The 22,915-nt window shown below is 34.1% G+C and overlaps 2 protein-coding genes across 2 annotated transcripts; both read right to left on the reverse strand.

Moving 5' to 3' along the window:
• Positions 1 to 4,085: 4,085 nt before the first annotated feature.
• On the reverse strand, positions 4,086 to 7,120 carry LOC128159383 (neuropeptide receptor npr-1-like). Its single transcript, XM_052822449.1, has 2 exons — positions 7,003 to 7,120; positions 4,086 to 5,772 (listed from the first exon to the last, which is right to left on the reverse strand). The coding sequence occupies exon 2, from the start codon at positions 5,726 to 5,728 to the stop codon at positions 4,214 to 4,216; it is 1,515 nt and encodes a 504-aa protein (XP_052678409.1). The 5' UTR covers positions 5,729 to 5,772; positions 7,003 to 7,120; the 3' UTR covers positions 4,086 to 4,213.
• A 2,287-nt stretch (positions 7,121 to 9,407) lies between these two features.
• On the reverse strand, positions 9,408 to 20,906 carry LOC128160009 (uncharacterized). The gene is made up of 4 exons (XM_052823246.1): positions 20,747 to 20,906; positions 13,150 to 13,227; positions 12,604 to 12,716; positions 9,408 to 11,071 (listed from the first exon to the last, which is right to left on the reverse strand). The coding sequence occupies exons 1-4, from the start codon at positions 20,808 to 20,810 to the stop codon at positions 10,877 to 10,879; spliced, it is 450 nt and encodes a 149-aa protein (XP_052679206.1). The 5' UTR covers positions 20,811 to 20,906; the 3' UTR covers positions 9,408 to 10,876.
• Between the last annotated feature and the right edge of the window lie 2,009 nt (positions 20,907 to 22,915).

The raw sequence follows: 22,915 nt of genomic DNA on the forward strand, positions 1-22,915 counted from the left end.
CATTTTAATATGAGTTAGTGGCGTTTACATAGTTTATGCTTTATTATTTTGCGATTTCATATCAAAAACGGAACACACTTTTTACATTTATCTGTATATAAATCAAGATAAATCACAAACATCAATTCTATACCTATCAAGAGATTTGAAAAGCCATCGCTTCATCAGGGAAATAAATAGCTTCATCAGGGAAATAAATAGCCTCTGACCAATCGCAAAGTCCATGGCCACATACCAAAAATCAAAGTACTGAAGTACTGCCGGGAGTTGATTTTATCGATTATCAATTATTTTAAAATCAACAATATGTGATTTTGCATGGCAAGTAGTATCAGTAATCGAAATATTTCTGAGAAATAGTATGGACCCAGGCAAGATTGAACTCTAGTCTTGTTCATCCAAATGCTCGGCTGTCTCCGTTTATCTCTGACAAGCAAAAGAGACTCAATTTTTTGTCGGATATTAACGGAGACAGCCGAGCGTCTGGTTGAACGGGACTACATTGATCTCTAGCGGAGGAATACACACGACTTCAAAAAATATCTAAACTGTTTGTGCCATTTAAAATCTCACAAGGTTTAAATAAGTTTTCCTGAAAAACAATGTTTAAGAATACATTGCATGGAATTTATCGATTATTTTGAAGAACTAAGTGTTGTCAGCGGTATTGATTTGTGCTTAGGTCCAAACACTGTTTCACTCTCGGTTTGTTCGAGTAAGTGCATAGGAGAGTTGATTAAAATCAACTCCCAACAACACGCATATTTCTAATCACCGGTTATTTATTTTTTTCATCAGTAACACCAAAATGAGAGCTTTAGATCAGAAAGTCCGATTGCCGGATGTACAACAGATATTTTTGTTTTGAACATATTTTATTGATCATTAGACAAACTCCAATAGATTAGATGCAAATTTTTGCAACTTACTGGATCGTCTCCTTAAATGAAATAAATTAATAACAGTCATGATATAGAAATAACATATCAACTGATATAAATGCATATATAAACAAATACAAATTACTCGAATCTCGAATATTCGTCAATAAATTTTTGCACAAAAGCAAAAAAGATATTGTTAGTACATGTACATGTATGTAAAGATAGATTATCCTTACCATAAAAATGTAAAAACTAATTTTAATATTGACTAAATCTATAGCATGAATAGTTGGCCAAACAAGTTGTTTCTAGAATATTTTTTACAAGAAAAAGAGAAATGATACAAATATTATAAATATATGTAATCCATTGTGTTAATGTGGTAAAACATAAGTTTTGCCACATAAACAGAACGGATTATTTATAATATAACGTTTATATAAATCATAATTTAATGCACAGCTGTGTCTCAGCTTTTTATGAATTATGTTGGTACAACGTTTGCCAAAAGAAAAATAATTTTGTAACATTATGCATGTGTTTACGGAACAGTTGCATGGCTGGCATTGTTGGAGTTGCATGGCTGTTCTGGCTTCTGTATTTAATAAATTCCACTGGTTAACAGCATTGGGTATATGTGATTTTTTTTAAATACATCTAATCTACACTTAAGGACATTAATTTGGTCCTTATCTCGTGTGATAAAGTACGATATGATTTGGATATATCGGAAGAAGACAATTCAAAAATCAAAGGAAATTAAAAAAAAAAACATTCCACAAATGGAAAGTGATAAACAATCAGTTGACCGCAATAAGAACTTTTATCAGTTGAATATATAATTTATAAACACTTCCTGGAAGTTTCCTTTCTCTGACCTGCTCTTAGTTATCAGTATTGAAACATCAGTACCGCAAACAATCGCTAATGAAGATCAGTTTTCCGTCCTCCTTTGTTATCTCTTAGAATGAAAGGAAATCTAACTTGGTTTTAGATTTTGAGAAAATCAATTTTTTTTTCAAGAGTTTTTTTTTTAGTTTGATTATTTAGTTTTTATTACATATAAACACGTACTTTATCCTTGCACTATGTACAGTGACCATTCTTTCTGTCAAGTTGTATAGTAAATTTTAAATTTACCGGGAGGCAGTAAATTTATACAAAATTTACAACACGACAACTTGTAAATTTTGTATTAGCTGCCACCCGTAAATTCAAAATTTACAATTAACATGAAATTTCTGATATCCTTTTAAGATAGGCATTTTGAATTTTTTCCGGTAGAAGTTTTAGTTGACATTTCCTCAGAATTAATCATTGCGTGCAACTAAATGTATGCATCCACTATAGCTAGCAGGAAATAAAGGCGAAAAAGAAATAAAAAAGCATGCAATGTGCTTATGAGTAGTAAACAACGTTTAATATTGTGACCAAACATACATGTACTGGTAGTACTGTCCTTTCCGATATATTTCATTTTATCAAATAAAATATACAACATGATTAGGACAATACGAGAAACTCGAGCTTGCAACATGGATCATGCCAATGGATAAAACGCATTTCATGATCAATGCAATTAATTCTTTTGAAAAACAATGTGTATTGCTTCTATAACTTCAACAAATGCTTCATCAATGTTTTTGTAGTTTCATTTAATTTTAGTTCAGATATATTAACTCATGTATAAAATGCATGAAAAGCTATAAAACCAACAAAAATCTACATTTTTAATTTAGACATCCGTCTTTTTATTTACCCGATTATGAAAGTAAGAAGTATCATATATATTAAGGTCTCCATTTTTTCCAAAACAAAGATAATGCTATTTAAATTGTGAAAAAAAAATCACTGAACAATCATGCTGTACTATTTTTTCGCGTACCTTTTATCATTTACCCTTAATAATTAACCTAATTTTGCAATAGGCATTAAAGCAGTTTTTTCTTTGCGTCACTTCTGTAATTGGATTCATTTTTTCGTAAAATAAACGTAATAGAAACGATATTTCTGCATTTATTTTAATTATTTATATACACAATCTCGCTTTATTCCGTAATTGACATGAAACAATAGTTTCTCCTATTGCCAAAACTGTAATGTTTGCAAGCTTTGGGTTTATTTTGGTTTTCATGTTTTGACCTTTAACTGTAGACGGAACGGTAGCTGTTGTAATAAGAAGTTGTTCGACATAATGGCAGACAGTAAGAATTTAATGGTTCCTATAAAGGAATAGGAAAGGACCAAGTATTGAACCCTGGGGAACTCCGGCATTTAACATCTGAAATGCAGATGTAAATCCTTTTAATGTCACCCTCTGTTACCTATTAAGTAATCCTCTATCCAGTCAAATATTAAGTAATCCTCTATCCAGCGTAATATATTTCCCCCAAAACCGTGAGTCGTTGGTGTAATATATTAAGCTTACCCAATGATTACAACGCATGATCATCCCTTTAAAAAGCATACCAAGTACGATGTATTATTGTGATCTGCTGAATATCTGATGATCTGAATACGTGTACTTTTTTAACACTTTGTTCAGCGAGTCTACCAAATGCTGCCAGAGGTTGATTTCAAATTCCCCGAAATCTGAATGCACCTAGTTTAGAACCATTTTAATAAGAGCCTGGACTTTGGGTAGTTGTGTCAAACAGCAATGTGACGTAGGCCATGGCTCTATGAAATCAACAAGATTTAACTGGCCTTTGAGCTAATGCACATGCAATCTATGTATATTTCACTTGAAACCAACGTCATTATAAACTTTTTTGATGTGCAAAAAAAATATAGTTAGTCCAAGGTCTTGTTAAAATGGTTCTAAACAACGCATCAAATTGTAACCACACCCACAATGAACAGATAAGGTCGTCCGAGGGTTTATAATATTGACTGGATGTGTCGGTGACATCGCATAGCATCTAAGCATCGTTCTGTATAATTTTATTTTCAATTTATACTATACAAGCACTCAAAACACAGCATATGATAAAGTGGTGTTTTAATAATAATGTACCCAGCATATTAAATTGCCCTTCAAATGGAATTACGAGTAGATGAAGACGACAGGATTTCCGAGTGATCACTTGAAATCCTTCCTTATCATTGCTGTGCAGTTTACTACAATTCTAATGTCATTTTAAACTATGAAATTTAAAAGGGGGGGGGGGGGGGCAATACAAAACAATACAAAACACGTAATGAAAAGTAGAAAAATCATATTTATTCAAAAAATATTTTATTGAATCAAAATCAATTTTCATAAAAAAATATATCAATTATCGTTCTTAAAAAAAAACATAAAATATACATGTACATTTGTATCTGATTTACAAGTTCTTGGTTTCAGTGTTCTGTGATTGATTCGTGTGTTCGAGTAGAACTTCGTTTGTTTTCACATCGCTGTCTGTCTTTTGCAGCTTTTTACTTGATCCGCTCCTAGAAGATCTAGAAGAAATCGACGCTTTTCTCCTGTACAGCTTTTCGTTACATGTGGAAACAAGTCGCTTGTACGCTTTTGCGCATTGGTTGCGGAAGTTGACGTTTAGATAGCTGTAGATTAACGGATTAATGGCGTGATTAACAAAATGGACCCGAGCCAGAAGCTTCAATATGACCTTGACTACGTCAGACTTGGTCATCTGAATGCTTTTCACGTTTGCTTGGAGAAGATTGACCGTGATGCTTGGCAGAAAGCAGGCAATAAACGCAATGGATACCGCGATGAAGATCTTCGTTGTCCGGGTGCAGCGGACGTTTCCGATCATCGTTGTGACGCTGGAACCGATTCGATCGATGCGCGACTTTCGCGGAGTACACGACTGGTGATTGTTCAGCATTTGTTTGCTGTCGCTTTTGACAAATACGTCATCATCGCTTGTGCTCGATTGGTTTCTCTTTCGTTTTGTGAAGCTCCTACGCGATTCTTTCGAATCGTTGCTTTTAACAGAAGAATGGATGACCGACGGTCTGTCCCCGATAACGCTGTTTCTTCTAGTTCTAATAGCAATCCAAATACGGAGGTAAAACCCAATCAGCGTAAACAAGGTTATGAAAAATAAAGCAAGTAACAACGCGTAGTAATATTTATTGAATTTAGTGTTTCTGTACTCATCTGAGACGGTGCAATCAAATCCGCAGTACTTTCTTAAATAGATTTGCTTACGCTTGATGCCGAACAGCAAACAAGTCGGTGCCGCAATTACAAACCCAAATACGGTCGCTACAGTACACATAAGCTTACTTCGATTTGGGGATTCGGGTAAAAGGGGTTTGCAAATCTTCAGGTATCTATCAATGGCAATCAGAATCAAAATGAATGATGAAGCATTGGTGAAAGCAGACTCGGAATATCGGAAAGCTTTGCACGCCACAGGGTTGAAAAAGGTGTAGTGGAAGCGCATATCATAGATATCTAGTGGGATGGCGATGCCGCATGCCAGGAAATCGAATAATGCCATAGTGATGATGAAGTTGTTGGCCGGTTTCCGCTTGGAGTCGGAGCAGTATATGTACAGGACTAGAAGATTCCCGAGGATTCCGAAAATCATGATGACACCGAGAAAAAGTATGACAGGCAAATACGTCATTGCTCTGTCGTCACTTAATGCGTCTAATTCTAGGTATGCCGTCGGGGTTAGGTAACTGTCGTTGCATGAAAACAATGACAAAGAATGCGGCGCCCCCGGGGTGTTTCTGGAGGAGTCGAAAAGATGCGTGATTTTCTTTCCGAATGTCAATGAAGAATCCCCCTTCTGATAAGTGCCCAATGCTGGTGATTTTGGCGGCATGCGTGGTTCCCCTGCAGAGACTGCGGTGGTAAATAGAGAGTCGGTGACGTTCATTGTGATATGTTTTCTGATTGATACAGCTTCCGGAATAGGATACTCTGAAAAATATTTTCGTTTTATAAATGTAAAGGTTAACCATCTTCAACTCCCGCTAACCCTCACCCTGATATTTTTTCTACTCAGTTAATGTTAGTTGGTTGGGGTTTTTTTTTTTGGGGGGGGGTTGGTATAAAATTCTGTGTGTGAGTAAGGTGTCAATTGAGTGTAACACCATACAAAATGCAAGCATGCAAATGCATATCGGACTTTTATTTAAAAAAAATATTTTGATTTAACACTCATGTGTTGTAATTATTAGAGTTTTCGTACCTAACTATTATAGAAGCGTTTGTTCTATCTCCTCTTTAACGTTTTAACTCTGTTAAATTGTTTTGTTTAATTTTTTTTATGACATTGCGATTTTTTAATTTAAATATAAACTTCACAAGTCATGAAAAGTCTTAAAATCAAAACAAAATTAAGTGTGGAATTTCTATAGAAAAACATTTCATAAGGGACTACGACACGATTTTTAGCTTTGTTTTTCCATTTTTAGTATCTAGAATTGAAAATTTGCGCATTAAAAATGTTTCGTCAAAATTTGTTTAAAAGTCAAATATTGAGTTATAAGTAAAATAGAGTTTCAAATGTTGCATTTTGTAAATAAATATCATTTATAAACACACATTGCACGCCAACGGGTCTTGTTTGGCACGAGTTATTTTGTCGAAGAAGTGGCAATTTCTTTTCTTTGCATTAATTGTAAACAAATATAAAACTAAAGACTCAATCTTTGTTAACATAACCATGATTTTTTTTAATCTGTATCTCTCTGGTATCTTGACGTCTAAAATTTAAATGTAAGTCAATCATTCAAAATGCATGCAAACGTAAACAAATTTAAAAATGAAAAATAGGAAATAAAATTTGGATCCTAAATCGTGTCAAGGTCCCTTTAAGATTATACGATATAAAACTGACACATTGCAGTTCCTGTATTCATTGCAAAATACAAAAAAAAATTCTCACTTTCCTGAGTAATATAAATAATATTTGCTAAACTATATGATAAAGAAGTTAACAAGAAAAACAATACCGATTACATGCTAAGTCTATGCAATATACATGTATATGCAAAAGTGTTCTTTTATTGAGACATGCATAGTATATTCTTTTGTATACACATTATATATATGCATATGCATACATCAGTCATTTTACTCTTTAATCTAATTTTCAGTTTAATAAACTATATTTAGAATAAATATAAAATAGGCTAAACAACATACCTGCGGCTATGGGATTCAAACGTTTCTCATTTTTCCTGATTTGCAATTTGGTGATAAGTGACGCGCTTTTTCGAGTGCAAGTACTTTTGGTTAAACCAACCACAGTTGTATACTTATCTCTTTGTACTATGAGGCATTATATACTTGGCTGTAAGTGGCTATTTCCGAAATATACATGTACGTTATTAAATTCGCTCTGACCCCCCCCCCCTTACAGGTTGGGATTTTTTGGGGGGCGTGTCAAGATTTCGGGATGAGCCCCCCCCCCCCTCCTTCCCCACATACACTTTAAAAATAAAAAAAAGATGCAATGAGTCTATGCAGTAGATTTTATATCTATATTTTTTCTCTATTTTCATGAACCCCCCCCCCCCCCTCCTTCCCCTATTTTTTGCCAATTACATGTAAGATTCTTCTTATTATTACAGTTCCATTAAAAACTATTTATACATGTGGCCATTAGACAGCAATACCCGCAACAAGTGTTTGCCTCTAAATAACACTATCTTGTAATAGTTTTGGTAAAAAAAAAAAAGTAGGCCATTTCTTTACAACACTGTATGTGCCAAAGCGACAAATTACTGTAAACGTATTATATTTGGCTTTGTATTCTACTTAGCTTTTTTTGGCGGAATGCGTTAGCGGGTTATGTTTTTTTCTGCAATGATCGTTACCTTCATAACCCACATGAATCATTAAAAAAAAAGCATTTTATTGTTTATATTAACATCTTTCTTTTGACTGATTTACTGTTAATGTACACCAGTGCGTTAGCTAAAAAATACCCAGCCAAATCGTCTCCTGTGAGTCTTTGAGCCTGACATCATCATGATAATTTCGTGCGGTCCGTGATTTTTCTTATGTCGCTGTAGGTTTGAACCAATCGATAAACAGGGCGTGTCAATTTCAGTCATCTTAGTTTCTTGTCAGTTTCAGCCGATTAGTTTTCGACCAATCGATCAATGGGGCGTGTAAATTTCATTGTAATTGTTTCTAAATTAACTAAAAAATTTCCGTAAGAAATAGAGGAAATAATACTTGGTAGATGTAAATATATATATATATATATATATATATATATATATATATATATATATATATATATATATATATATATATATATATATATATATATATAAAAGTAATTACATTCAGGAATACGCTAATTCAAATCCACGTCAACTTGTTCAAAAACTATTTTCCGCAAAATATCGTACACGCCAAATACAAAATACACGTACAATACGCATACAGTAACCTTTTATATCATTTTTTGAAATCCATGAGCACGATAAGCATAATTATCTTTCAGTCTTCCTGCAAGGTTTAAGCTGTAAGTTTATGTTTCCGTTGAAAAAATTGCAGAGAGAGAGAGAGAGAGAGAGAGAGAGATCTTGAGAGTTATCTCTCTTTATACATGCATTCACGCATTTTGAAAACGGTCAAACATCAAACATTCCCAAATTCTAACTTATGGTACAATGAAAATATTCAAAATCTGTTATAACACTAAAAATGTTGGACCAGATTTTTAATCATGAATTGTGCATTTAAAAGTTTATATTGAAAATCATTTATGAGTTCCGTTTATTTATGAATCATATAGATGTCAAGGGTTTCTGATCCGCTCCACCACTTACAAGAGCATATCTAAACCCTTGACTTAGAAACACAATATGATACAAAGCTCAATTCATCTTGGCTTGTGTGTGATGCATGGGGAAGATTTCGCCAATCTTTGATGAGACCTCTTGGTAATCCTGTATTACAGACTTAGTTGAATCATAAATGATGTTGCAAATACATGTACATTTTTTTTTTTGGCTCATCCTAGATATTTCTATCTCTGCTCATTCTAGCTAATAATCATCTTTACTATCAATGATCCTTTATGATATGTATATTCCATATCCTTGCTCATCCTATATGATATATTCCATATCCTTGCTCATCCTATATGATATATTCCATATCTTTGCCCATCCTATATGATATGACATATCTGATATAAATTCCACATCTTTGCTCATCCTACAATGTACATGATATATTCCACATCTTTGCTCATCCTACACGATATATTCCACATCTTTGCTCATCCTACATGATATATTCCACATCTTTGCTCATCCTACATGATATATTCCACATCTTTGCTTATCCTATATGATATATTCCATTTCTTTGCTAATCCTATATGATATTACACATCTTTGCTTGTCCTTGCCCAAAATGATATTCATCATCAAAATGCTTGCCCTGGTTTAAGCTTCTAAAAACTATGATTAAATACAAGATAAAGTTTTCTTCATTTTGCTTTTCAATGATGTTGACATACATCAAGTCAACACCCTTTAGCCCACCCTAACACTGAGTAACAGGTAATAAAAGACAACAACTGCCGGTATCTGGGACATCCTTTTATTGACTATCACCTACAAAATTTATACACCAGTGTGCTGTTCACATGTGTTTGAGATTCAAAAAAGATTCATGAAACAAAAGTTTTCGGTGTTAAAAGGAATACAGCCTTACACTTAATCAATAACAGCTATGTGTATATAAACCTACAGTCTACAGAGAAAATACTTCTGATGGGTTGTTAAGACAGTCCACCAGTTTATAAGGAGTGCTCATTGTGTTAATTATTGATTAAAAAAAAAATACGCATTAAGAAAAAATCATTGTTATTTACTCTCAGAAGAATTAGTATTTCCCCTCTTTATTTTATTTTTTTTTTTTTGGTTTTCACCACATACATGATATATGAATGAGAAAACCGGAATGAAGACTTTTTATCCAAGAGTATTCTAAACTTCTACACATCCTTGTACAAAAATGGTGACAGAATGGAAATCTTTACATTTTACAAATGCAAACAAAATTTTAAAAATTCAAAAACAATGAACACAAATAGAGAAATAAAATGGCATTTGTTAATTCTTTTGTTGAAAATAAAAAAAAAAATCCTGATATCCCTTCTTAGAATGACTGTTAAAATTCTAGATTAAATACCCAGTCAATGTATTATACAGCCTGCAAAGGAAAACTAGTTTCAAACTTGTACAAGTAATGTTTACATTTTCGAGTCTTTAATCTCATTTGCAAATGGACAAGACCACATAATGGTGACTATTTCTTTCTCCTTTCTTCACAAGAAGGCTGTATAATACAACGACCAAAAAATGATGAAAATAATGCAACAATCAAAAATGACAAAATGGCTGACAAGTTAGTGTTACAAAAGTAACCACTGATGTTGGAAAAAAAGTGCAAATTTCATAAACCAATGATTTTAATTTACCAACAGTTGGTATGATAGACCATAATAAAGTAACTGAAAAATAACTTCCAATATACCTTTGTATACAAAAAATGTGAGTGTATATAGATTATGTATAAAGATTGATATATGAAAGAACGGTCCAAAAATTAAGTATTTTATGAACAAAATCCCTGCACGTTGTGTTTGTTTGTTTTATTAAGCAAAACTTTTATGAAGTCTGCAATGATCCCTAATGAACATCCAAAAACATTACCTTACTAAAATTACTAAAAAATATTTTAGGGAGGGGGGGGTTAATATTTTTTTCTAGCACTAATGAAATCTACTGTTTATACAAATTATTTTTTTTTTGGTTTTACACCAATTGCACTACCATAAGAAGAAAAAACTTCAAATCAATTGTTCACACTAACTTCTGACAGTGTACTTTAAAAAAAAAAAAAAAAAGACCACGAAACAAATAAAAAACACATCGACATTCACGATGAAGAGAAAAAGCTCCTAGGTGATAGGACGAATCTTCTTGTACGATTTATTGCGGTATTCCTTGCTTTGTTAATCTATTTGATATATCCTAGAGTTGTCTAATCATGAACGGACTACAATCACGGGAATTCCGGCGTGGTGGACGACGTAATCGCTCACGCTTCCCATCAGCGTGCGTCGAATGGTTCCCAGTCCGCGGGTTCCCATAACGATCATGGCCGCCTTGACCTCTTCTGCCTTGGAAATGATGGCTTCCTCCGGTTTCTTGCCAGTAATGGGCACAGCCTCTCCTTTAATCTGAAACGGCCAACAGAGAAAATTAAGAGAATGAAAGAGAATACAAGAAATGATTGATTTGTACAATTTCTTTATACATACCGGAACAAGAAAATAATTTAATTGACCTACAAATATGGTTCCTTTTTTATGTATGCAATTAAACTACATGTCTGAATGATTGAAATACACTGCAAGCAATGACGGTTTATTCCTTTTTGTCTGTACAGTAAAACACGGTTATAGCGAACACGCTTATAATGAATTGACGCTTACAGCGAAGTGAATTTCATTCCCCAAGTCTCTATTTCATGTTGTAAACTTGACGGATATAACGAATTACGCTTATAACGAAGTTAAATTGGCCGTCCCTGGGACTTCGTTAAAAGCGTGTTTCAATACAATGTGTTTTGTTTAGGAGTTTGCATGTATGTGTATTATAATTACTATGCCTTCAAAGTAAATCAGGGACGTCTTATGAACAGTCTGCTAGCCTATTATTGTAAAGTGCCCCCAATTAAAGGTCATTTTGTAATTTATTTCTCAAAAATGATACCTACACCCTTTCAACAAAGCATTTTTCCAAAAAACAATGTCCCTGTTTTATTGTATCATTCAACTTAAGTGCCCCGGATGCTTGCTTTGAAGATTGCATAAAAGGGAGTGATCGACAGGGTATTATTCATAAGAATTTGTCTTCATTCAAATCTCTATCCTATGCTTATAAATGTGAAGGTTGTCCTTATTCACAGGCAACAGAACAAGACTTCAGAGACGGGTTTTTTTTTTAAAGTGGGGGGGGGGGGGGGGGGGGGGACTAATTATAGATACATGTAATATGGTAAAGTGCATCTTTAAACACAACATGTCACATTTGGTATACATAACAACCATATCAATGATAGCTTGTTCTTTGGATACTACAGCAAGGCTGTTTTATAGCAACTATAGAGGTACTACAGTCAATAATAGTTGTGAAGCTACTTAAAAAAGACTATATAAGTACTATTACGTGGCTGCATGTTTTACAGTGCAAACAGTATAAGTACTAGTGAAATACTTATACATGTAGCCATAATCATGATATCATCTTCTTATCTGTATTAACGAACGGTGCTTTGACATGTACATTGTTAATATGTTAATGGCACACTGGTAAAAATGCATACGCAGGATTTATCCAGCTGCTGCATATTCATATTCATGTATTTAGTGGACTATTTTTTATGTGAAATCTCAAACTTATGAATATCTCTCTAATAATTGTAAACTTGTATGCCCCTTGGGTCCAAACTTGGAAATAAATTATCTAATTACTGTAGATTCCTTATTTTACCCACGTAATTAATTCCGCAATTGAACCGTTTTGCATCACATCGCGACAATATAAAATCATGAATGAAGAAGAATTTTTTTCATAGTTACATTTAGTTTACATTACTTCGAAAAATAAATTTTAAAATCCGCGAGATTTGCTTCTCGCGATTTTATGTGGATATTAATTCCTCTCGTTAAATTAGGAATCTATAAATTATCTACTTATCAGTACTTACGTTCTTCTCCCTCATCTGGGCCACGTATTTGTTGGTCAGCCCGTCCACCCTCTGTTGTTCCTTGGACATCTCGTCCTGAATTTCCTTCAGCCTCGATTCAGATACCTGCCCAGCTGTCAAAAGATTAAACAACATTTTATCCAGGGCACACATTTGCAAATACACACTCGGTGTTTGTTTGTTATTGTTCATCTTCTCTTTTTTTTTTTTTTTACAAAATAAAAACGCCTTTTTTCTATTCCTATGAAATGTAAGTAAGAGTCGCATGAGATAAACTTTTATATCATCTTTTAGAAATCCATGATAGCAAAGCTAGCCGAACCCACAAGGATTATGGGACTGACTGAGAGAATATGGAAAAACTTGGCTGAATATGGAATACAAAACCTGCTGTCTTCAATTCTTTCTGGATTGTTGAAACGTGTAAATTTTGTCTTCCAAATTTTAGTACCGGTATTTAACTTTCAACAATGAAAAACATCTACAAAAAAAAACTACCCACAAGCAGCGCTAGAAAAGTTTGGAAAAACATATTAAGCAACTCACGCATAAAGGAAACTTTGTATTCAGCTCCAAAGACAACGATAACATGGTCGCCGGGGCGGTTCACATTCTCACAATACCCTGAAAGACAAAAGATAAAAGTATGAACACCAATGCAAAGGGTTATTGATTGATTGCATTAATGCTTCAAATAAAATGGATGTCTCCACTTGTGAAATATTTTCTGCAAACATTAATTGGATACAGTAGAGTGAACATGTACACTGTCAGTGAAGTAGAATGAATAAGCTTGTTTGTAACTGACTCTTCCTTTATATAACTAGAGTCCATTTGTTCTTTACCCCCACCTCTTCCCACAATAACTAGACGGACATTAATTGAAAATCGGTGTTGATTAAAAATAAGGAATAGAGTGTTTATTATTCTCTTTCATGTGACCACCTCAAAAACACCAAAAATTCAAAGAAAAATTTGGTAAATGTAAAAAAAAAAAAAGGTAGTTAAGGTACTGTAAATGTATTTCAACTAGCTACACTTGTAAATAATTGTTTGGAGCCACATCAAAATAGTAATCTGAACATATTCCAAATATGCAGAAAGCCATTTTTCCTTGCGTTCACCGAGCCCTCAATTGTGCTCTGCTCCGTTCACGCTCCCCGTTCACAAAGCACTCACCATGCGTTTACCTTGCGTTCACCGTTCGTTCAGCGTTGACTTATCGTTCAGTCAGATAATATTATATTCAAGCTACATGTGTAATAACAATACATAAATGTAGATCATTAGGGTCTTCCGTCTTCAGCGGAAGACCCTTCTATTATTCTTCGGTTTCTTTTTCAATTCTATTATTATTATTATTATTATTATTATTCTTTTTTTCCTTACACATTTTGTGCAGAAGATTTCTCGGCGATTACTCGTTCGATTTCTTTTAAATTTTCAGTAAAGATGCCCCGCCGTCCGTAGTTTGTACCGCCGGAATTTTTTTTAGAAATTCACTTCCGTTCGGAAGTTATCGTCATTTTACGATTTTTAAAAGTCAATTTTGTCTGACAGGTTTTTCAAAAATGAGTAAAGATATAAGGCTGAAATGTTCAGAGATGATAGACCTACTGTTTTTCTGGCGCAACACACTCAAGAAAGTGTCTGCCGTCACTTATTTTTGTCAAAGGAAAAAAATTTAAAAAATTAAATTTTTCGAATTTTTTTTTTTTTAATATTTCTTTTTTATATTTTAACAGTTGATAGTGACCCTCTTACTGATTCAGAATATGTAATTTGTTTTAAAATCGATCAAGGCGTTCTCGAGAAATTAAGAGTCAAAGTCCTGAAGCGAGAGCCCGAGTAGCTCAGTTGATATAGTCGTGGACATGGCCCAGGCGACCCGGGTTCAAGCCCCGACTGCCGAAAAAAAATTTTCCTATTTTTTTGGATAGAATAACAATTTCGTCTCAAAAGTCGTCTTCTCTACTCAAAAATCTCACGGAAGACCCACTCGTTGCTCGCAACGAGATCGAATCTAGTTTGTTTTGTTTTTTTCTTATTACTGACGAAACACAATATAAGAATAACTCTTGAAGCAATCTGCATAAATCGTTTCTCTTGCGTTCACATATCGTTCACCGTTCACTTTGCGCTCACGTTTGCGCTCTGGGTTCGCTCACCATTTACCGTTCGTAAGAGCTCACCAAGTTCTGTTCGCTCAGAGTGCGCTCACCGTTCAAGTGGGAAAGTAGAAAGTTTCTGGGACTGTACCATGAAAACACCTCAAAGCATAAAATTCAATTTCATAACATCCTATTAATCAAAAATTTCTGTCTGACTGCTAATTGCTGGCTATAAGTTTGATTATAATAATACCCGGTACTTCAAAATTAATGGCTGTCTGTGCATAATGGTTGTCTATAAAAACATATTTGACGAAGAACAGGAAAGGACTTTAAATTCAAATCTGAAAATTTCTCAATAGGATTTGGCAAAAGCCAGTGTTGATAATTTTGGCTCTCTCAAAATTACGTCCACATGGTAGCCAGAAGAGATAAATGCAAAAAAAATAAAACTAAACAACCCTTGTATATAATTCTCAGCACAGTTTACATAACGATACGCCTTAATATTTGAAGAACGATATTAATTACAAACATTTAAACAGGTTTTGACTGGTGCACATCTGCAGCGCAGTGGTGTAAATGCATGCAATATTAGGTTCTGCTGCAATGGATGAATTTCATTAAAATTCTAAGAAAACCATTTTTTTGTCTCTGTACTGGTGTCTTATTTTCAAATGTTCTTAATAATGACTCAATAAGATTATGAAATTGAAATACATCACTCCCTCCTTTTTTTTTTTTCTTTTCACCCAGACACAAATCTGTTGATGGATTACACTTCATAGTCAACAAACATAACAACGTATGAAATCAATGGGGAAAAAATAATGATGTGCATTAATTCTCTGTGACTTAATTGGCCAAATTATTCATAATTCAGAACTCTAAAGCATGAATTTAAATCATTTTGTAAATATCTTCTTTTCTTTTCCTTTCTGGAGAGACTCATTATTTATGAGACGCAATGCATCATGGTATCAAACCCCATTAAAATTCCATCCCTGTAGTGTACCCTCTGTCCAGAGGTATTCACTTAAGAACTCCCCCCCCCTCCCCCATCCCAACCTGACCCAACCAATACAAGTCAAGTTATACTTTACCATGTACTTGAAGCATAAAGAACAGAAATTAGAATACTAATGAATGTTAAAACACCTCCTAGAGGTCGTGCTACATCGGTGCAATTATTTAGATGTGTCTGCCTTCGGGGCTCTGACAAAGTGAAAGTCAAGAAGGACATTCCGAGAGACAGTGATTTACAACGTCGCTACGACACTCTACGTCGCTCCAGAAAATGTCGATTCAACTTTTTTTTTTCCTTTAACAAGATAGTTAGCTCCATTTCCTAGTGAGTTTAAGAAGTGTTTAAAAACGAGGAATTTCTTAGGCAATCTCTTAAAAAATTTGACGATTCATCAATGGGAGAAGACTAGAGTAAGGCCATTGAATGAACCAAAAAAACGCTTTAAGATAAAATAGCATTGTGACCCTTTCACCTTCAAGGTAGGCAGACTTTCGAAGCATGCTTTGGAATATATATGTGTCAATGTGTTACAAATCTGGACGTACATTAAATTTACCCCGAGGGAGATTTATCTAACCTGTCCCTTCACCGTGGGAGCATGAATTACAGTTACACACACTCTGGTATGGTCCAGTAGAAAGTTCTGCCCGTTGAAATATTATCCATAAAAATAACGCAGATTCTACATTGTCTGTGTTAAAAATTTGCACTGAATTTTATGGTCTTCAAGCTACACTGTAGGTACATGTAGGTCAACTTAAGGTTACACAACTGTTTCAGTGTATATACTTCCATGCACCTGAATTTCATCAAGTATGTACGGTATATGATAAATTAATTACAGACTGACATGCCAGTTCCTTTTCCAGAAAATAAACTGTCTACATTTTTACTGTACATCCATAATTAACAGTGAGGAGGAATTTTTTTAAAGTTCAGAATCAATACAGTTATATATATAGGGTATGTCTGTGAAAACTAAAGGCTTGTACAATACATCTTAGCCAGTGATAAATCTTAATAAACTTAAGCAAAGAGGATAGCAGACATGCCAGACAAGGTTTAAGTATCCTATTAATAGATCCTGAAGTGAAAGTATCCAAACTATGTACGGTACACCCTCACACACAAACACCGTTTGTCTACTACAATTACTGTGTTTATATACAGTCAATTATAGATTTTTTTTTTACTGATTATACAGTAGCAAAAGGAGACCTGTGTAATATAACAGCACAAAAGAGATTGAAAGTATTGATTTCCTATGTTTGATATGTACTACCCATTAATCAAAAGCTTAACCTGCTGCTAAGAGATCCTTAATTTAGACATGGTAGTCAAAACATTTACACATGTATCTATGTGGCTCCAAATATGTACTTTTTGGTGTGAATTAAGGTGGCTCGACACACCAATGCATTATTTGATGGATCGATGAAGAATTCTCTTGAGAAATGATTATTCAAAAATGACACCTATATCGACCTCTGATTATTTTATATGAATTTTTTTGTATTTTTTTTATAGAAACCGGAAACATCGTTTTAGCTGCGAACAAGATATATTAGAGCTAAAAATTTGTTATCAATTAATGCACAATACAATTATCTATAAATACATATGAAAAACGGCCAGATAAACTTTGAAATATTTTTGTAAAAAAAATATTTGTAGATATCTTTAAAATCTATGGATAAAAACTGCAGATAAACTGTTACTCGCATTTAACAATTGCTGTACAATCATATTTCACCAAGAAATTGAAACCAAATAGTGAAATTAAAGTATAAATGGAAAATTTTAAAATCGAACCGATCCCGATTGTAATTCAACTGATCCCGAACGAAATCGCATAAAGTTAGAATGAATCAGAATTTTGCAAAAATTTCAGGTTGTTTAGCTGTAAAATGGTTTCGTCATTTACTAACTTTATAATTCATATCAATTACTTAGAAAAAAACTGCAGTTTATTTGTAAAATTTCAATTTTAAAATAATTCTGATCGGGATCAGTTTTTTTTTCAATAGGGATCGGTTCAAATTTGATGAATAGCAATTTTCCCAAAATTTTGCATATTCATTTCAGTGTAAAATATCATTGTTTAGTAAATAGTTTATGTGACTATATGTTATTTTTAAAATTTCATCCATAGATTAAAAAGATATTAAAGAATTACAACTTGGATTTTCAGAAATATTTTTTTAATCAAAAAATTAAACACTTGACCAAAAGATCTTTGGCATGAATTTATTTATAATTATATTACATATTTATTGACAACAAGTTTTAAGCTCTAATATATTCTGTTTGTCTGCAAAATAGTTTTTCCTATTTCACCGAAAAAATACAAAAACATTCGTATAAAATAACTGAAAGCCGATATTGATCTCTGTTTTTGTGGAATCATGTTTCAAAAAAGATTCTCTATCTATCCATAAAATAAAATTTTGGTGTGTCGAGGAACCTTAATGTACTACCTCTTTTATGGAAGTAAAAAAATATTTCTGTCATTATAATGCAGAGAAAGAAAGAGAGAGAGAGAGAGAGAGAGAGAGAGAGAGAGAGTCCATCCCTGTGAGTAGATGAATTACAGGTACATGCTTTGCTTAGCAACATCTGCTTCGTCCCTTTTCTCTCTCTCTCTCTCTCTTGGCATCTTTGTTGTCAAATTTATATCAATGCATTATAGAAGTAAAGGAAAGAGAAATTAATTATCCACCATTTATATATATACACCTACATGAACAACATAGCTACAGCCTACTGCTAGCTGTAGCCAGAACAATGTCGATGAAGAAAACTCACAAAGACATTCAGGTTAACAACCAGAGGATAGATGGAAAATTAAAGGTGACACGATAATGGACACAATCTAAAATGATTTAGGGTGGGGTGGGTAAGGGACGTTTGTTAGGGAGGGGTTGGGATTAAGGTGGGGGGGGGGGCACTTACATGTATTTGTCTGTTATCAATTATGTTTATTTTAGTTTGTTTAGTAAAAGTACATCTCTTTTTTTTCATCATATGAGATGTCGTAGCTAATTGTGCTTTTAATGTTTACTGACCACAATTTAAAACCCCCTTTTAATACAGAGATAATCTCAGTGTAAATAAAGGGTACAAAATAAATCAAATCTAAATCAGTCTGATGTGAATTGTTGGGCAAACTATGCAGAGTTGGCTATTGATCAAAAATCTCTCAAGGGGGTCAGCGACCTTACTTGACCCAAAAGGATCGATATCTGAGACAGTGTTCTTTAAATACGTTAACATACCTCCCTATCTTTACATGATTTAGTCACAGGTGAATTCATTTACTAATTAAAATTCAGAATAACGATTGAATCATTTAGTGTTGTTATCTTACAAAGTATCTCTTTCAAAAATTTGTCTCTTGTTTACAATGGTAGCGATAAAGTACACCCAAACTGAAAACTTTGAAACATTAAGTTTCATAGTACATGTATTAATACTTAAAATAATGGTAAAAATGGATTAATGGCTTGCTGACAAACACTGGTGTTACAATACACGCAACTTAACTTGCCTACACTCTCACAGTTCCATCTCTGACCTGAGGGGATCTCTTTCTCTACAACAACTCTTTGATCTTTAAATAGTCTTGGCATTGTACAGGTGAATATCCAACACCTATATAAACCCGCTAGACATGGATACACAGGTATCAGACTGGACAGGGATTAACACCTGTGTGTTTATATGGATTACACTGATAACACTTACTGGTCAATAGGGGGCATTGTACATGTGTACACATGCTGTGTATTGTGCTAAAAGGCCAGTGAAAGGGTGGAGGGGGGTCATATATACACATTGTGTTAATTGGTCACTAAGTGGGGGGGGGGGGGGGGTTAGATACACAGTGTGTGTACTGGTCAGTGGGAAAGGTGTCAGATGTACACATTGTGATTGATTCACCTGAACAGTAAGCACTGTGGTGTTAGCACTTTCCCTATGTCCCTACACATGTATTCTACACAGCTTGGTGGATTTAGATTGATGTACAGATAACTACTGCCAATTTTCAAAGATGATCAATCATTTGCCAGACTGTCCTGAGCCAAATTGTAGATCATCTATGTGATTGTTGTTGTCTGTACATATGTAGCAGCTGCCTTACTTATATACATTTAATACTGATTCATTTACATTCTTTGATCCCCCCCTTCAATAATCCCTATAACCACCCTCCCCTCCCCCTAATTAATTTATTTTCATGTTTATTGTTTCCCAAGACAATTCATTAGAGGAATTAATATGTTGAGAGAGAGAGAGAGAGAGAGATCATCTTAGACAGATACTTATTTACTTTACAAGACCCAACGCTAAGCAATGACGCTGTCAAAGTTATGTTACCCTAACTGACCCAATTTCATTATCTGGGTCAAATACCGATGGGTCAACAACACTGAAAAAAAGGTAGGGCAATGAAATACTTAATGTACGACGATAGTCGAAGCAGTCCCGTAGATATATACAGTCCCAGGCTACCTGACCGAAACGCGTGAATTTTCACCTGGTACTGTACTCTATATTATGGTTATCCAAGCCTCAAACATTTCATGTGTAAACAAACTTTTTTTTAAAAACACACACGTTTTGTAAAAAGGTCGATCGATGAAATTTGAGAGATAAAAAAAAGCCCCAGAATGTTCTATTCTGTTGAAGCGCAACGCCTCCAAAAAGACCCCTGAAGGTCAAATTGACACACCTACGGAACTCGAGACTTCATCACTTCAGATAAAAGAAAGGTTAGGTTAAAATCAAAATCAGGACTAATAGATATAATTACAAGAGCTTTTTTTTCTTTAGACTATACAAACCCATTCAACCGTGGTGTATTTATTGGGAAACCCGAGCGAAATACAACCCGGCGTGCAATCTAACGCCATTTAACTGACAGAAACATTTCATCCATGTTGTTGCTCAAAATAAATGGGCGGATAAAACCCCACATAAATGTATAATATACAGAAATACTTACAGTTAAAGGCTTTATCGGCCTGGTCGCTCCCATCGACTGCTACTACAACGACTCTTTCTGCCATATCTGTTCGATGTGTAAGTCAAAATGCTCCTAAACTGAATGAACTTTACTACGGTCAGGACTCAACACTGGGGCAGGTAAGAAGCGACTTATAAGTTGAAACCAAACACGTGCGCAGTTTCCGGATTATATATTTAGCGTCGCATTCCAGTACAAAATCAAAGGTTACCGCTGGTGAATAGTATACTTATTAGTTGATGCCAGCAACCCCATTTAATGAAATGAATTGAATAAAACTATAAAAGTATAATTTGATTTAAAATACATTTTGAGGATTCTTTCACTTGTTATTTATTCCATCATAACTATCTACTTTTTATCTCTTTCTGAAAAATTGACGTCGATATATAGATTTTTTTAAATTGCATATGTAGATGTATAAATTCCACGTTTTTGATAGTGGGGCGGGGATGGACGAGAAACAAAATGTTCCGTCTGAAATACACCGTCTCTGGCACTGTGAATTGTTATTATCCTGACCTGTGGGCTGAGGCCGGGTATTCTATTTTGAGAACTGGACAGACATGAATTAGAAATAAATGATTTATCCATCTATGTATATATAGAAGGATATACCTCTCCACTTCTGAAAAGGGAATAGGTTGAGGATAGGGCAGCACCCAAATGTAAATGGCAACAATTATCTACATGTGCAATTTTCAATACGATTTTTCTCCACACTAACTTAAAAAATGGAGGTACAAGTTTGTTAAAAAATCAAAGTGATGTTGTGAACTTAATGAATCAGTTGGTGTCCAACCTCTTAATTTGCTCTCTCTCTCTCTCTCTCTCTCTCTCTCTCTCTCTCTCAACATTATGAGATTTCCTTTTGACACAATAGATTTTGATGCAAAATGCAAAATATTATAGCAACAGATGTCCAATGTCAATTGTCAATTTATTGAATCAAACTCTTGCATGTTGATTCAGCAGTTAGCACGATAACGAGCAGAGCAATAAAAAGAACACCTTTTGCAAAGAATCTGTTCATCTCTTATTTTATCAATAATTAAGGTAATGCGATCCGTTGATGATAGGGTGAGTGCCTCTTTGCAAAAATAGAAAAGAAAGAAAAAAAAAACCTTATAGTGGATAGAATTCATTAATATGAGCAATTATATATAAAGGCGTACAAAATGTATATAGCCTAGCGACATAATGGAACAGTATTTTGCAGGGTTCTCATTTCATTTGAAGTGTTGCACATTGCTCAAAATTATTCACTAAATTATTCATTCAAAATTTTTTTTTAAACTTTTTTAAAAATAACTTTTAATGCAGGATGCGGATTGAAAAACAAGGTCAAGTAATAAAGGTCATCGAAGTGTTAAAAATTAGTTATAAATCTATTATGCAAACACGAATTATATACATGTATTTCAAGCAAAAGTTAAAAGCAGCCTTGAAAGGTAAAATAATTTCAACCTTTGGGATATCAAGCTAAGGGATGGGGGATGGTATGACCTTTTATCAGTTCACGGAAGGGTCAATTAAAGGTCACTAGAGTATATTCCACTGATTATTACGTAATACAGCGGTAGCGTTCTTTGTGTACTGGCCATTCTCTGTCAATGAGTTGACAATGTATTATGATATATATATAACCAGAGGGCCCATTTTAACATGTTTATAAATAACAACAGCCCATCTAGCTGATACACAGCACTAGTAGTGAGTGTATTAACGGTTTCATCTAGAACCATTTTAACAAGGCCTTAAATTGGACTTTTGGTAGGACATAACTAGAACCATTTTAATAAGACCTTGGACTTTCAGTTGGGTGTTACGATCTATTTCTTGCGTCAAAACAAGTTAAAATCACGCTGGTTTCAAGCGAAATGTACACCGATTGCGTAGTCTTCGCTCAAAATCCAGACAAATCCTGTTGATTTCAAAGAGCCATGGCTGAGTGGCCTACAATAAAATAGACAGGCCTACGACACATTGCCGCTTGACTCAAGTACCCAAAGTCCAAGCTCTTGTTAAAATGGTTCTATCTATTTCTTTTGTCAAAACAAGTTAAAATTGACGCTGGCTTCAAGCGAAATATACACCAATTGTGTAGTCTTAGCTCAAAAGCCAGACAAATCTTGTTGATTTCAAAGA

The sequence above is a fragment of the Crassostrea angulata genome, chromosome 8 (assembly GCF_025612915.1).
Source record: "Crassostrea angulata isolate pt1a10 chromosome 8, ASM2561291v2, whole genome shotgun sequence".
NCBI lineage: Eukaryota > Metazoa > Mollusca > Bivalvia > Ostreida > Ostreidae > Magallana > Magallana angulata.

Excerpts from the sequence above, each read along its gene's own strand:
- LOC128160009 (XM_052823246.1), bottom strand. The coding sequence starts at position 20,810 with ATGGCAGAAAGAGTCGTTGTAGTAGCAGTCGATGGGAGCGACCAGGCC. Across the intron at positions 13,228-20,746 it reads GGCCGATAAAGCCTTTAACT|GGTATTGTGAGAATGTGAAC; the intron begins GTAAGTATTTCT and ends TTTGTCTTTCAG. Across the intron at positions 11,072-12,603 it reads CCCAGATGAGGGAGAAGAAC|ATTAAAGGAGAGGCTGTGCC; the intron begins GTAAGTACTGAT and ends TGGCCGTTTCAG.
- LOC128159383 (XM_052822449.1), bottom strand. The coding sequence starts at position 5,728 with ATGAACGTCACCGACTCTCTATTTACCACCGCAGTCTCTGCAGGGGAA.